Genomic DNA, 15,558 nt, shown 5'->3' with positions numbered 1-15,558 from the left:
TGGGCAGGTCAATTATTGGAATGAAAAGAAGTAATAAACAATAACTGAGTGGTGGCCATAGCTATATGTTTATCAAGGAATTACAGAACTTCCATTGTTTTATGGAGTCACTGACTGAAATGTGGAAAGAGATGAGGAAACAACATGGTGCTTGAGCTTGAGAATTTACGAGGCAAGGAATATTGGTGGAGTTGAAGGAAGGAAAAGAGAGCATTGACAAGCGTAAATTTTGACTGATAGAAGATGAAATTCAAGTGGAGTCCATTCAACTTCTAAAAAAATTTACTAAAGATGATCCAAATTTTGGTGGTTAAGGTAATAAAAAATTAATTAATCAAGATAATATAAATAATAAAAGATAAATTATCAAAATAATTTTTAACAATCGAAAAATTGTTTAATGAGATTTTTATGTCAAACTAAAGACATAATAACTAGGCATTATATGTACACTTCATAATTATAACAATGTCAAGGACTTGTTCCTTTCCCATTCAAAGACAAATTCTAGCTCCCTGATACCAAGTGACAAGAATATAAAACCTTACATCAGAATTTCATACTTCTATATGTAAAATTCAAATCTCATACCTTGCACTTGAATCTGTAATTAAATTTCTGCTGCTGAAACTTTAACTATCTCCGATTACTGCTCTTTGCTCCTTCCTCCTCCCTCCTCCCTCAAAGCTTTTCTTCCGTTCATATCTCTGTACATTTCTTCAATCATCGGCTTCCATAATCGAACACGAGCATTTATAAACCAATTCGATACCTGGTATTTATCCCAGTATCATCAAACATTGCATGTGAATATATATTTTCTCAATTTTCCCTTCATAAATCAAACTTAGAAGGCCTTGATATGTTAGTACCTGGCTTCGGGTGAGTCCACTTTTCACAGCAAGCAAATGCTTCTCTGCATCTTTAGGGTACCTGAAATCCATCAGACGAACGTCAGTTTATTTAACAATTTTGAAGTTGAACCCTTAATAATGATTCTGTAGTAAGAAGGCTCACGGATGAAGAAAGTTTTGAAACATCCATGCTCGTAAAACTGAGACAGATTTTTCGGGCAACCCTCTTTGGGGTCTCCATATTTGATGTTCTTTTTTCTTTAGCTGTTGGAGAACCCATTGCTCCTTGACAAACGAATCTTCGAAACTTTGTTTCTTCCCTTTGGTGAATTCATCATCAAAAGGTGCACTCATTGCAAGGATTTGATTGCTGATCCTCTCTCTCAGGTTTTTATATAAGAAAGAGACAGTACGAAGAGCAAACCAAGTATGCATCTGAGGATCCAATTCAGTAGCAGCATGAAATGCAGATACAACCATATGGATCTCATCGAGGCATTGGTTGTATCGTTCATCAACCTGGGCAATGGAAGTTTGTCTCAGTCAGAAAGGCAGTCAAGTAAAGAAATGACTAAACCCTAAACATGCAATCAAAGCAGATATTGTAGCTATGGCATCCGTGACTCTGAATGGCACCAAGACTAAATTTAAAAAATTAATGAACCCTTGTAGGAGTAAAAAGTAAACCAACATACCACTTGTAGTAAAGTCAGCAATTGTGTTTTCTTGGCATTGATAGTTTGTCTCTGCAATGAGGTATCAAGTTGAGCCCTGAAGCTACCATCAACATCTGGATTTTCATCACAATCCATTGGTGGCATCCCTCTTCCATTGGGGGAACTTGAAAAGAATGGAATTTTTGGCTCAGTCACCCCTTCAGCAATCAAGTAACTCATTTCATCAAGATTTTCTAAAGAATAGCTTGCAATTTCAGCAAGTATTTCCTGAATTGCATGAAGATACTTCGATCCTGAAATAAATTGGGGGAACTGCACTGGTCTACAAGATCCAAAACTTAGAGAAAGCTCCTTGCAGTTGTGAGACATATGTTCTGACCGCAATTCTGTGGCATTCAAGTAAGGATGAGTTTCACCAGAACAGCTTATCTCAGAGCACTGATCACTAATATTTGAAATTATACGAGGTTGGGATGTGGCAAGACTTAAAGAAAGCTCATTACTATTTTTAGATGAACCATAATGACAATCTGTGTTAACCAGTGCACCCCTTGAAATCCAACTACTGGGCTGCAGGTTTCCCATGGATGACAATGGTTGAAACCCTGTCCGTATAGGTGTTTTTCCACACAACTCAGGAGGGGCAAGAGACTTCTCAAAATCCCCCTTATCATTCATCTTGCCAAGTGCTTCATCATAACTACAGTTCATCAAGGTTGCAAATGAAGTTAAACTGTAGGATAAGTCATTAGCAATGTTACTTCTATGATCTTCTGGATAGATAGAAGCAGATGAAATCCCTAAATTGTTTAGATTTTCTGGAAGACCACTTCTTGATGCCAAAAGATTAACAAGTGAAGTTGAAGAAACAGGTGTTCCTCTCTCAAAATGCTCTTGAAAGTCACTGTTATCAATGCCCAGGGATGTAACTAATGCATTACAATTGAAAACCCTGGAATGGCTTGTTGTGGGATCACCAATAGGTTCTCCCTGAAAAGCTGAAAGCAATGGAAATCCAGCCAATGCTTGCTGTAGGTGGCTTTGGTTGTTTACGTCAAATGAATCCAATCCGACCTCTGAATTTGTAATTTCATCCATAATAAAAGAATTTTGGGTAGCTATATCTATTGGAGCATTGATAATTTCATTCTCCATGGGCTCATAAAAGCTTCTTTATTAGTCAAAGATTTTTATGCTTCAATCGTATATTAGGCCAGCGGCAGCTGAACTACAGGACTGACATTCTTTAATCTTTTGGGTACTCATATCACCAAGGCACCAAATATCAGGGGAGATCTAAGCATACTGATATGCTTTCTGGTTTACGTGTGGAACTACTAATTTTTCCTTGCGACCATTCTCTTTATGCCTTGATTATCTGTTTTAAGGAAATATCGACCTGGAAAAGATTAGCATAATCACATTTTACTACAATAACACACAATTATATGCTATTCATACAGTTGGCTGTAGCCTGAGAAGGTGAACCAGAAAAAAAAAAACTACAATTCCTGTGGCTGTTCTACAATCTTAGCTGGTAAGGCCTTGTGAGTTTGATCAAACTTCGGCCAGAGATGAAGAGTAAGATTGCCAAAAAACATAGTTAACTAAATAAATAAAATGAAAATAATCTAATCCCTATAGTTGTGAATATCTAAATTTTCCTGTTTCTGTTTCCTTCATGCAACCAAGGTGGCAAAATACAGCAATCCAGCAAGTAACAGAGAAAACATAGAAACCAATCCAGACAATATTAGGCAGACAAGTTTGAATACTTGGCCATATTCATTCAACATCAATCCTCTAAGAAAGCTATCATTTTACCACAAGGGATGCCAAAATTTCCATATCTATAAGCACTTCACTTAAACATCATCAATAATTTAGACCTACATATATCAATTCCTAATTAATATAATGGAACTTGCTAACGAGACATAAACCACAGTTATACAGGAAAAGACAGCAGATTATGAAACAGATTCAAATTTTGCGCTCAGAATAATTCTGAAGGAAAGCATGAAAACTTGACCAACCTTTCCATTCATTTGAAGAGGAGATATCAGCAACAGGTCCAATAGCTAAAATGTAGATTTCTGCACTCAACTTAATTAGTAACAAAGAAAGTAAAAAGGTGGAGAGTTGTCAAGAATATGCTCATTGGATTTCCACGGTCACAGAGATATATTTGCAACACTCAAAAGATAAAGTTGGTTTGTTTCTATTCTGGATGACACAAGAGGTAGGCTATTCCCCAGAGAACCCAATATAAGCCATTGCAAGGCAAAGTTCACTTGAAATAATTGGCTTTCACTTTGTCCATAAAAAGAGTGTTTTCAAAAACCAGAAAAACAGTGGCTAAATGTCTTTTGTTTCTTCTTTAACAGAAAGAACAAGGCGAAAAAGTTGAGTATGCATTATATATTCCACTTTTATCAGACCACAAAAATGAAAAAGCCAACACAAAAAAGTGGGTTAAATTCTTTGCATGAACAGAGAAGTGGGAATTTTTCTATGAACCCAAAACCCAAGAAACTGACATTCAACAAGATTATTCATGATCTTACTCTTACTTATCTCTCTTTCACAAGATTTAAAGCTCAAGAAAAACAAGAACGAGTCTGGAAAATAAGACACCCTTCCCAGAGAGACTCGCTAAAAGGAAGAAAGAGAATGTTAAAAGGGCAAAATAAAGCTTGTGCAGGGAAGTGGACATGAATGAAATGGACCCATTCACTAGATAGAGAGAGAAAGAAGAACCACACAAGAGTAAAAACAAAGAGAGAGAGAGAAAAGGAAGGAAACACATTAGTCTTTGGTGCAGTGGCACTCATATCTGTTGCAGCCTTTGCAGGGCCCATCTCTTCCCTCTCTTTGTCCTCCGCCCCACCTCTCAATACCTACTTCTCTGCAATAATAATCATCATAAACAAAATACGTGGATTCTTTCTGTTTGAACTCCTGTTGATGCCAGAGAATAGATCTTTGCTTTTTTATCTATTTTAAGACAACAAGCTAACTTGATAAGATAGAAGAGTAATTAGAGTTAGAAAGTCCCATACTTTCTCTTCCGAATCCAGCAAGTAAAGCTTTGAGGCAACGCAAAAAAGTCCAAACCACTGTTTCAGCAGTGTACTTCAAAAGAGGTCTATGGAAATGATGATGCAAGCATACGAATTTATTGAAGCAATCACGTTGGCAGTCTATAAGGTGTAATTATACATCATATCATCTCCATTATTATTGCAGAAGATGATGATCACCTTTTAACTGAGAAAGAACATGCATTGGTATCATCATGCAAGGCCATCTTTTATTTTTCTTTTTCAATGGTTGGGGTTGGGGAAGATATTTCAACTCAATCAAACCAAACCCACTGGAATCCATCTGTTGTTGTATGCTTGTGATGTGATAATTCATTACTGGCTCTGGGTCTGGGACTTGCAGACGCAGCAGTGCAGTCTGAACCATCAATGAGATTTTGTCTAAACTGGTACTTTTCACACTCTCAGAGTTGCATGATTGCATGTTGGGAAATTAATGAAAATAGTCACTTTTGGGAGGTGTATATGATTTTAATCAATATTTTAGGGGTTAAATGGATATAGTTAAGTATTTCAAGTACCCATAAAACTTTTCCTCTGCCTCTGTAATTTCAACTCTTAACAAAACTCTAATCACTTTTATCCAACTCCACTTTTCATCAATTTTGATTATCAAAATTTTACTTTAAAAAATACAAAATCAGTGACTAAATCAAGGTAAAAAGACGATCATTTACTTATTTTTAAGTCATTTGAATGATTGATACCATTTTAAAAGAAAATTGTGATGGAATTAGAAAATTATGAGAAAAACGTGAATATGTTTGATCATTTTTAATAGATAAATTCAAATCGGTTAACTTAAAAATAATTTTATTTTTATTTTATAAAATTGGGAGAATTATGATATTTTATGTTAGAGGAGTTATATTATATTTTATAAATAAAGATTTTTATATGATATTTTATAAATAAAGATTTTTTTAATTTTCTATTATTGGTAAAATGATATTACCCATTAAGAGTTTTATGTAATTTAATGTCATTTTCAGAGAAATTCTAATATACTTAATTTTTATGCATCCTTTTACCCAAAAATCGTGAGTTCGATTCTAAACTAATTAATAATATTATATGTATATATTTTTTATATATAATTTAAATATATAAATTATATATTATCATATGATAAAATATTATTTTATCTTTAATTAAAAAATATAACACGTTATTTATAATATCTCATATGAAATTTCTCCACCAACCCTTGGCACCAAGCACACATTGGATAAGACATTTTTTCTTTTTCGCCCGAATAATGTCTAAAAACACTAACAATGACTCAAGAATGAGTGTTCAATAATAAAATTATGTATATATTATATATATATAAATAATATATCATTATATAATTAGATGATTTTAAATTAAAAATAAAATAATTTATAAATTGATAAAGTAAATATATCCCAATTCTAAAATTTCAATTTTAAAGGATACATAGAGAAAAGATTTTAGAGTACTTCCGAAGATACACTAGAGCCAGAAGGCCATTCTCTTAAAGGGCCCATGGCTACTCGTTCAGGGCTCCAATATTGTCCTGTTAGCCTAAATACTCCGTCGCCACCTACCAACGTAATTGTAATATTATATATATTTATTTTAAATATATTTATATATTAATAAAAAATATTATTTATTTATTTATTTTTATATATAATTTATGTATATAAAAAATATATTATTATATAATTAAATATTATTTTATTTTTAATTTAAAATTATTTAATTATATAATGATATATTATTTATATATCAAAAATTTTATTGTTATTAAAAAGCTCCCAATCTCAATCAATGTTAAGAAAAGATGAAAGAAAACAAAAAAGAGAAGGAAAGTCAAGTGGGTAAGATGGGCTTTGATGGGCTAAAGTGAGATTCAGATGAGGATTTTTAACCAGCTTGTTCACATGGCTTCTAAGGATGCTCACAACTTTTATTTCAAGCCAAATTTACAACATTTTCCTCCTTAATTGCCCCTGAATTCGGGGTTACCATTCAAGCCACAAGAAAATTAACCTCCTGTTGTTACACCAAACTGTTCACCTACTATCTTCTCTTTTTAAATCCTTCTCCTCAATTTGCTTTTGTTTTCCACCTCTTTTAGACTCCTTAATTTGCCACCTAAGTAGCATGAAAACAGAAACGATGAAACTTATTTTTCTAAAAATATATAAATCGAAGATGTGAGAAAAATTATAAATATGAAAAATATAGGGTTTTGTATAAATAACAAATTTTATATGAAAGAAATACAATAACTTGTATTTAACAAAAATAAAACAAAATATAATAATTTTTTAGCTACAATAAGGTATATATTCAATTAGCTATATAAATCGATAATCAAATAAATAATATATATTAAATCAATCGAAAGTGATTTTTTGAGTATCCATTGACAATTTTAAAAACCGAAGATAGAAAAAAAATGAGTTTTAATATGTCAGAGAAAGAGAAGCTTCAGATGTTAGAGGAGAGAAGAGAGGAGACTAAATCAGAACTAGGGTTGAAAATTGTAAAAGGAAGTGAAATGCCTCAAAATGTTCCATATCGGTTTTGAAATATTTCCGAAACGGAAATGAAAACGTTTCATAAATGCAATACTTCCTAAATATTTACTAACAGAGTCACAGAGACCCATCAAACTTCCCAAACCGGAATCTCACCAATTTCAATCCTGGGAAGATTCATCACTTCTTTCTGTATTAGGAAGAGATGTATTTATTCTACACGAAAACTAATGAAGAAATAGACGTCTCGAGAAACAACGTATACTCATTCATTCATAATATTTTTATATAAAAGCTGAGCTGCTGAGGGTTCCTTGTAATATTGTATAACAAGAAACTTACGTTACGTGCAATAATAAATAAGTTATTGATTTTCTGAAAGTTTTCAGGGGCCATCCATCCTCCATCCTTGTAATAACCGATACAGAAATTGATAAATATATAAAATAATACCCATAACTGAATTAAACTGCCTATTTAAATAATAAAAGACAAAGACATTCCAAGTTGCAGATACCAACCATATTTGTTGATCAATTAAACTCCATTTTCATTCATGTCCGCCTGATTCATGAAGAGAAGCCATTGCCACAACTCCAAGCTTTTGCAGGTTCAACTTCACAACAGTATCCGCGAACATCTTTGTATCCTCCCCGGTGTTTCCCTCTGGTATATCCACTGTGTAAGACTCCAAAACAATGGTGTAAATTTTCCCATCTTTGGTAAACTCATTCACTGATGTAACAGACCGATAGTCATTCAGCCTATGCTCTCCTCCGACAACCCTAAAGCTCAATATATGTTTCTCGTCATCCAAAATCTCTAGTCTCTCCGTGCTGGTTGACGCTGGGAGTCCTGTAACTACTGTCACCTCTCTTATACTCCCTACTCCACCATCGCCACTCATGTTACAGCTCTTGATGAAGTGTTTGTATTTCTGGGGATTATCGAAGCTTCGAACGAAAGGCCACACGGCTTGAGCTGGAGCATCGATTCGTTGCGTTATTAGAGATGTGCATGTGTTTGGCTTTGGGTCAAACCTGTGATATGTGTCGATCAGAGGTTTGAGTTCAGCGTATTCTTCTGGAGTTAGGCCTTGAGGTGGATTTGCGGAAGAGTCCATTGCCACGGCCACAAATTTGGCATGCAAGAAGGTGATGATGAAATTGAAGGGGGTTTTGTATGGGAATGGAGGTAGATGATGTTGAAAACAGGTGGTCTATATCAAATTACTCTGGCTGGATTTTTTTAACAAACTTGTCAAAACCGTGCATGTCCTTCACCTTAAAAAGAAAGTTGGGTTTTATACGAGTTTATTTTGAATATATAAATAAATTTATATTTAAAATATATTATCAAATTATTAATAATTTTAAAATAAATAAATAAAATAATATTAACATACTCAAAAATAAGATTGAATAACAATATTTTAATTTTAGTTGATTTTAAATTATAAAATTTTAATTTTTAATTAAATTGATCGCATTAATTATATATAGTTTTAGATTTATTAATTAATTTTATAATTATAAAAAAAATTTAATTTTAAAATGTTGGTAGAGAGAATTTGAGCTCTCCTTCTCTCATATTCTGAATCTCTCTCTTTCCCCACTTGGACTTCTTTTCCAGGCAAATTGCGAGAATTATGAGGTGGGCATAACATTGCTATATCAGGAAAGGTTTTGTCTTGTCTTTAATTGGTTTTCTCAAACTTTCTTGGGAAGATGAAAATGGCATCGTTCATTAAAAACAATTATCTCTTAATCCAATGATTAAAAGGGCACCTAATGGCTCTTTGTCAGACCATTATTAAACAATACAGGGAGCATATTTTCTTCACCAGCATACAGACCCATTTATGAATTACTACCTTTGTTAAGTGACTTAAGATTTTGTTGAAGAACCCATATCAGAAAACAAATTAAAGTGGCTCACATCTCATTCAAAGTGGTTTAAATTGTGTAATCAGTAATAAGAAGGATATGATGTCGAGTTTAACTTAGGAAGCAAACATGGGCACAAATGTAATTGAAAAAAAGGGAAGCAAAAGAGAGAAAAGACAAGGGGGGGTACAGGAAGGAAGTAATCACCATTGCTGAAAAGGTAAGCTGGAGATTCGTGGATCCTGTGAGAAGCCTAACAAACTCTCGCGTGATATATAACTCCACTTTCCAGGATTCCCTCATTTTCAAGGCCCCACTTCCGCCCTGTTAAACCATTAATAAACCAACAAAATATTTGTCTAATTATGAATTTCTGAGATTTAACAGGGAAAAAGTTGATTATTTGGGGTGAACATGAAGCTGAAACTTAAAAGAGATTACAGTTGTCCACCAGTTTGAGTGTGTCAAGTTGTGGAGTCAAGCAAGTAACATGCACTGTTTATCCGAAACTTTTGATTTGCTTGAAAGACGAGTTAAAGTTGAGAAACACGAGAGTGAACAGATGTGATACAGCTCTGCAAAGCATGGCTGTACACAGAAGAAATCTGTCAACTGACCTTGGAGACACTTATTTTTCTATCAGATATAGCCCCCAGAGACGTTACAAAAACTATACCCGTATTAAAATGTCCAAAGATAATTAACTTAACAAAAAAGAAACATCAAAGACATAAATTTATAACTCTGGAAGGATTCTATGCCCCAGTTCTCTGTTGTGTCCCCTCGTTTGAATCGAGAGGTGTGTTGTGTTTTGCAATGCCCAGAAAGGTCCAATTGTTGCAGCATAAATGCTGATGCAATAGTCGTTTCAGTGTGACAAGCGAAGTAGTCAGGAGAGAGAGAGAAAAGGCTTATTGATTCCACTTGATTTGACTTCCGTGTCAGTAGAGATAAGAGAAGGCCAAAGTTCTATTTCCCACCTAAGGTACGATGTATTCTCAAGTTTCTCTCCTTTAATTTTAAAATTCTCAAATATCCACTTATGAATAGTTAAAATTAACGGAATCTTAACCCCTTAAAATTTTATCTCTTTTTACCCCCTTAAAATTTTATCTCTTTTTACCCCCTTAAACTTTAAAAACTAAAAGTTTATCCTAATCTAAATTTTAAAAAATGATAATTTCCCCTTAGGGTTTCGTTTCAAGGTCTCCAATTCTATTATTAATAGTCTTTTCCTCCCAAAACTTCTTCTCCTTTGGACAATCTTTGTCCATCTATTTGGATATCTGATCGGCATCAAAGGAGCAGTGGAAGATGAAGAAGACGAAATTCTTCGTCCTTCCAGACGAAGACAAAGAGCTTCTTTTTTCACAACTCCTTTAACATCGATTGGATGTTCAAATGTGAGGAAAAAGATAGTTAGAGAGAGAGAAAGCTTCAAGAGGGAAAGGTCGCTAGCAATGGAGTTAAAGATGATGTCAAAGATCTCAAAATGAAACTCTAAGGTGAAACTGTCATTTTTTAAAATTTAGATTAAAAAAAATTTTTAGCTTTTAAAGTTTAGAGGGATAAAAAATATTATATTTTAGTTTATTTTTAATATTATATAAAAATAATAAATTTTATCTATATTATTATTAATTTTAATTATTTATAAGTGGGTATTTACTGTTATCAAAATAAAAAAATAAAAAAAGGGAGAAAAACATACCTTGGGTGGGAAATAATCTTTGGCCAAAAAAGAATTAACCATTAGGGAAAGGGTTGGCTGGTTGCCTGCTTAGTTTGGTTTAGAAGTGAGGTAATGTCAGACAAAAGATATGGACTTAGAATAGACTAACTTCGCCTCTTCCAATCAGAACTAGGGAACTTTTGCCATCAATATTTCAATTCAACTTAGAGATCTGTGCAGTTCTCGCTGCCCAGACAACTGATGCAAGACCAAGCAAGCCACTGCTGATACAAGTTCAACTTACCCATTAAGTGCGCATAGACATGATTGAGGTATGTTCAAGTAACAAGGTGTGCCAAAGAATGACAATATGTAGGGGAACGCTAGATAGATTTCTGAATTAACATTCTCCTGAGTTCCACAACATGAACTTTAAAAATACATCATAGATGTGAGATTGATTTTGAAAAAATTATAACATGTTTTTGAGAGATGGGGTGTCAACGGGGACAAATAAAATTTCGTATAATATATGTAGGTCTACATAGTATATACGTATATATTTAGAGATTTGTTATCACCATGAAAACATATATCTTCATTATCATATAATTAATATATATTTTTTTTAAAATTGTTGCGAGTAGACAATTTAACCATAAAAAGTTTTAAAAACTCATAAATTAATCTTTAAAATTTTTCAAATCTTCGAATATTTTGAAGCTATTAAAAGACTTCAATAGTTGTAATATAATATTTACACTCATAATTTATTATATTATGTTCAATTTTTTAAAGTATAATTCTAATTTTTAAAATTATTAAGGGTAGATTAATATTTTAAAAATTTTTAAAGGCTCTTAAACTTTTTCAAACTCCAATAATTCCCTATAAATTTGTTAAAAGACCCAATATCTTAAAAACTACAATTTATCCCCTATATACAATTGTATAACAAGACACCTTTATCTATGGAATGAGAGGAAGAAAATATGAGGGTGAAAGGAAAGAGAAAAGAAATATTTCTTATATAATTTAGATATTTAAAAAGTTATTTTTAATTTTTATTAATTTAAAATTATACGATAATTTTAAAAAATTAAATTATAAAGATAAAATGATAAAAAAATTAAATTGTAGGGATAAAATATTATTGTTTCATTAATAGAATTTAATTTTTGATTAAAAAAAGTGTAATTTATATTTAATTTTAGATGAAAAATGTTAAAAATGCCTAGAGTAGAAAAATGTTTTTAAGCCATAACCCAGGTTGGGAAAATGTAATTCAGTCTAAAAAATATATACATCTACAAACTTTACTCACAATATTAAAGTATAAATCATATTTAAATCACAAAACCAAACCAAGCCCACATCAAGAACAACAAAAATCAAGGAAAAAGCAGAATAAAAAGAAAAAAGAATTCACATAGCATAAAAATGACCAAAGGGAGAGGACTTTCTTTAACGAGGCTTAGAAGACAACTTATCAAGAAACTAAGCACGGGCTTTGATTATGAAAAATGATAGATTTCCGTAAGGGACAAAGCAAGGGTTGGTGCTGTCCCAAATAGTTTTCTGTGGGCATGGGCCTTGGCCTGTGTTGAAAATTCATGTAGCACTTGATTCACGAGAAGCTGAGGCCTCAACTTTATTCTAGAAAAAATAAAAGAAGACGACATGAAGTCACAGATAAGATTATGATCAGATAAAACTTATATTTTAATAAGACTTGATGTCATCAAAATATATAAATACCATAAAAACTTTTGTTTGTATATTTTATTTTCATTGAGAAAAAGTCTTAGCTTTGTAGAATATTTGTAATAAACCATCAGTACCCTAGTAGTTGAATGGTGGATGGTTAGGAATTTTAAAATCGGATCTGTGATTGAATCAATTGTCTTACTGGTTTATGGTTTGATCAAAAATCAATTGGTTCAATTTATTATAAAATTATAATGAATAAATTTTGTTTAAAAATTTGTAAAAAATAAAATCAATCAAGATATCTAAACTTATGGTGATTAGAGCATATCATTTTTAAAGAAAGGTAATTATTCACTTGATTTTAATAAAACAATTAGATGAAAAAATTCTCATTTTATGATACAAAAAAAATAATTCTGTAAGTTATTATTTATAAAAGATATTTCAATATATATGAAATACTTTTTTCTTCTTTTTTATTTTATTTTTTAACTTATGTTTTCCTTATAAATTTTTAGGAATTCATTTAATTTAATATAAAATAATCAAATTACTCAAAAAAATAAATTTTCTAAAAATATTCTAAATTTTGGACAACTCGATTTTGTCAATTTTGATTGATTCATCTTATTTACTAGTTTTAATCGGATTTGATCGAATTAATAGATAAACCTTATTTTAATGTTAATTGGATTGGACTTAAAACTGGTTCTCTGTTCAATGGGTTAAACCAGCAAGTCCAATTCGATTTTTAAACCAGTGGTTAGGAATATTTTATGGGATTGTTAAACAGATAAAAATGATTAATGAAGCAATTATGTTATAATTAAATAAGATTAATCCTCCATTTGAACATTCTGATTCTGCCATTAAACCGTGAGAATTCGTATGAAAGACAATATACATAAGATATGTGTTCATGTTCATCGATCTGAGAATTAACATGAATCGATCATCATTCATGTGACACTAATGGGTCCAATTAGAAGGCCGCATGAGCGTGCTTTACTTTGATCCAATGCCACTGCTGGAGCTGCCAATGTAAGCTCTAAATTAGGCGCTGCATTTGTTCCTGTTAACACTGTTAAATTGAAAGAAGCAGGCTTGAAGTTGAACGGTTCTTTCAGCCATTTAGGCAATGAATTATGATCTGAAAATGTATTGCTTCCCACCTGCTGAAAACATCAGTTAAGTCAGGAGAAAAACACAAAAAAGGAAAAGAAGAGTGATTAGAGCGAAGATGGGTTGATAGATTGATACATCAAAGAGGCTAGGGCGGCGTTTCTTTTTGTTGAGGCTGCTTTGTCTAAGGAAATATTTCTGTGCATGGCTGGCTACTTGAGTTGGCGTTCTTGTGGTGACAAACTTCTTGGAGATGCCCCTCCAATCGCCCTTTCCGAGCTTCTCCAGCCCCATCAGGAAGATCCGGTGCTCCTCTTCAGTCCATGGCACCCCTGAAAATTCTTAACAATGAAAAAAATACACATGCAGCTTTAGAATTAATCTCAAAATTTGACACAAACCCTTTTTCCTCTCTTGAGCAGGCGCAATAAGGCCGTCAGAAAGATAGCCATTAGAGCTGTGATGGATGGCAACGCGTGACGACGAGGATAAAGAAGGTGTTGAAGAAGAAGAAGGTGAAGATAAAGACGATGACAAACAGTCAGTGCTAAAGCTCTTCTTCATAGGAATCGAAGACAAGGGAAATTGAACTCCAAATAGCCTTAGCCCACCAGCAAAAACCACACGAGAGTTGCAAGTTCTTGAATTATGACCTGCGTTGCCGCAATGTGAGCACTTTCTACCCATTTCCTCCTTACAAAATATCAACAGATCGAGAATTAACAGTGAAGGAGATTAAATTGTTGGTGGCATGGCTTAAATATATAATGAGAGCCTTCAATGAAAATATTGTTTTCTTTGTTTGGTTAGATTCATTTTTCTACCCAAGGTTTTGTAATTAAGTCAATACCTCTCCCTATAGGTGAATCAAAAGTCAGTACAGTAAGAAAATTTAAAATTATCATATTATATTTATATAATTAATTCTTGAGGAATAATTTTCTAATATATATGTGCCCCGATTATGATAGTAATTAATTAAGTTAATAATTTAATTGATTAGTTGTAAATTATTTCCATTTAAGACTAAAAAAAGTACCTTATAAAGCTCTTGATATATTGCATGACAATAAATTGAGAAGAGATGTAAATTAAATAGGAGTGATATTATTTTTGAGTAATGTTACGTGTATTTATTTTAGATATATAAATAAATATATATATATATATATATTTACACGTGTCATCATATAATTAAGTGTTATTTTATCCTTAATTCAAAATTATTCAATCACATGATGACATATATAAACGTGTATATATTTATGTATTCAAAATAAGTATACATAGTTTTATTGACTATTTTTTACATAATTTTAAGTATATAATTTAATACATAGATGATGTATTATTAAATGATCGAATATTATTTTATTATTAATTTAAAATCACTTAATCACATGATATTTAAAATTGTGTAAACAAAATTTTAATATATAAATATATAAATAAATATATTTTTAATATATGTTATCAAATAATTAATTAATTTTAAATGAAAATAATATAATATTTAATTATATAATAATTAATGATATATATTTATTTACGTATTTAAATATGTTTAAGTAAATTGATGGAGGTGACCCTAATTAATAATGTAGGTATTTATTAATATAAATAAGGATATTCACGTTTAGATTATGAACCGTACGCATGAAGATTTAAGAATATGGTATGAAAGAGAAAGGGTTGTTGAGTTGGAGAGAGAGCAAAGTAAAGGACCAATGTTTTGAAAGTGGGTAGCTTGGAGTGACTTAAAAATTGGAGAAACAAAGAAAGAAAGAAAGGAAAATATTAGAGAGAGAGGAAAGGTGATGTTGATCAACCAACACCATTCATTTTATCTGGAAAATCCACTAACTTTATGCTTCACACTATTGTCAAAATATTTTCACGCTTAGATGAAACATAATCTGGATTAGACAGCAACAGGGTCAAAGCCACTGATGGGTCATCCATCGCCGACGTTGTTCCCAGGCAAGAGGACTAGAAAGTCCTGCAAAACATCATAAATTTT

At 32.0% G+C, this 15,558-nt stretch overlaps 3 protein-coding genes across 5 annotated transcripts; all 3 read right to left on the bottom strand.

Annotated features, from left to right (window-relative positions):
* Positions 1-366: 366 nt before the first annotated feature.
* LOC123193877 (homeobox protein ATH1-like) lies at positions 367-4,978 on the bottom strand. Of its 2 annotated transcripts, none has more exons than XM_044606951.1 (5): positions 3,568-4,978; positions 1,550-2,930; positions 1,018-1,373; positions 873-933; positions 367-772 (listed from the first exon to the last, which is right to left on the bottom strand). In XM_044606951.1, the coding sequence occupies exons 2-5, from the start codon at positions 2,684-2,686 to the stop codon at positions 647-649; spliced, it is 1,680 nt and encodes a 559-aa protein (XP_044462886.1). In that variant the 5' UTR covers positions 2,687-2,930; positions 3,568-4,978; the 3' UTR covers positions 367-646. The 2 variants fall into 2 exon arrangements, with proteins under 2 accessions (XP_044462886.1, XP_044462885.1); XM_044606950.1 differs by having other exon boundaries at positions 1,550-2,909.
* A 2,451-nt stretch (positions 4,979-7,429) lies between these two features.
* LOC123194416 (abscisic acid receptor PYL2-like) lies at positions 7,430-8,440 on the bottom strand. The gene has a single exon (XM_044607605.1). The coding sequence runs from the start codon at positions 8,269-8,271 to the stop codon at positions 7,699-7,701; it is 573 nt and encodes a 190-aa protein (XP_044463540.1). The 5' UTR covers positions 8,272-8,440; the 3' UTR covers positions 7,430-7,698.
* A 4,819-nt stretch (positions 8,441-13,259) lies between these two features.
* On the bottom strand, positions 13,260-14,294 carry LOC123195185 (transcription factor KUA1-like). 2 transcript variants are annotated; one of them, XM_044608833.1, is made up of 3 exons: positions 13,940-14,294; positions 13,677-13,870; positions 13,260-13,588 (listed from the first exon to the last, which is right to left on the bottom strand). In XM_044608833.1, the coding sequence occupies exons 1-3, from the start codon at positions 14,223-14,225 to the stop codon at positions 13,376-13,378; spliced, it is 693 nt and encodes a 230-aa protein (XP_044464768.1). In that variant the 5' UTR covers positions 14,226-14,294; the 3' UTR covers positions 13,260-13,375. The 2 variants fall into 2 exon arrangements, with proteins under 2 accessions (XP_044464768.1, XP_044464767.1); XM_044608832.1 differs by having other exon boundaries at positions 13,260-13,591; positions 13,940-14,289.
* Between the last annotated feature and the right edge of the window lie 1,264 nt (positions 14,295-15,558).

The sequence above is a fragment of the Mangifera indica genome, chromosome 13, assembly GCF_011075055.1.
Source record: "Mangifera indica cultivar Alphonso chromosome 13, CATAS_Mindica_2.1, whole genome shotgun sequence".
NCBI lineage: Eukaryota > Viridiplantae > Streptophyta > Magnoliopsida > Sapindales > Anacardiaceae > Mangifera > Mangifera indica.
Note: the sequence above shows the minus strand (reverse complement) of the source record. Positions and strands in the feature narration are given on the sequence as shown.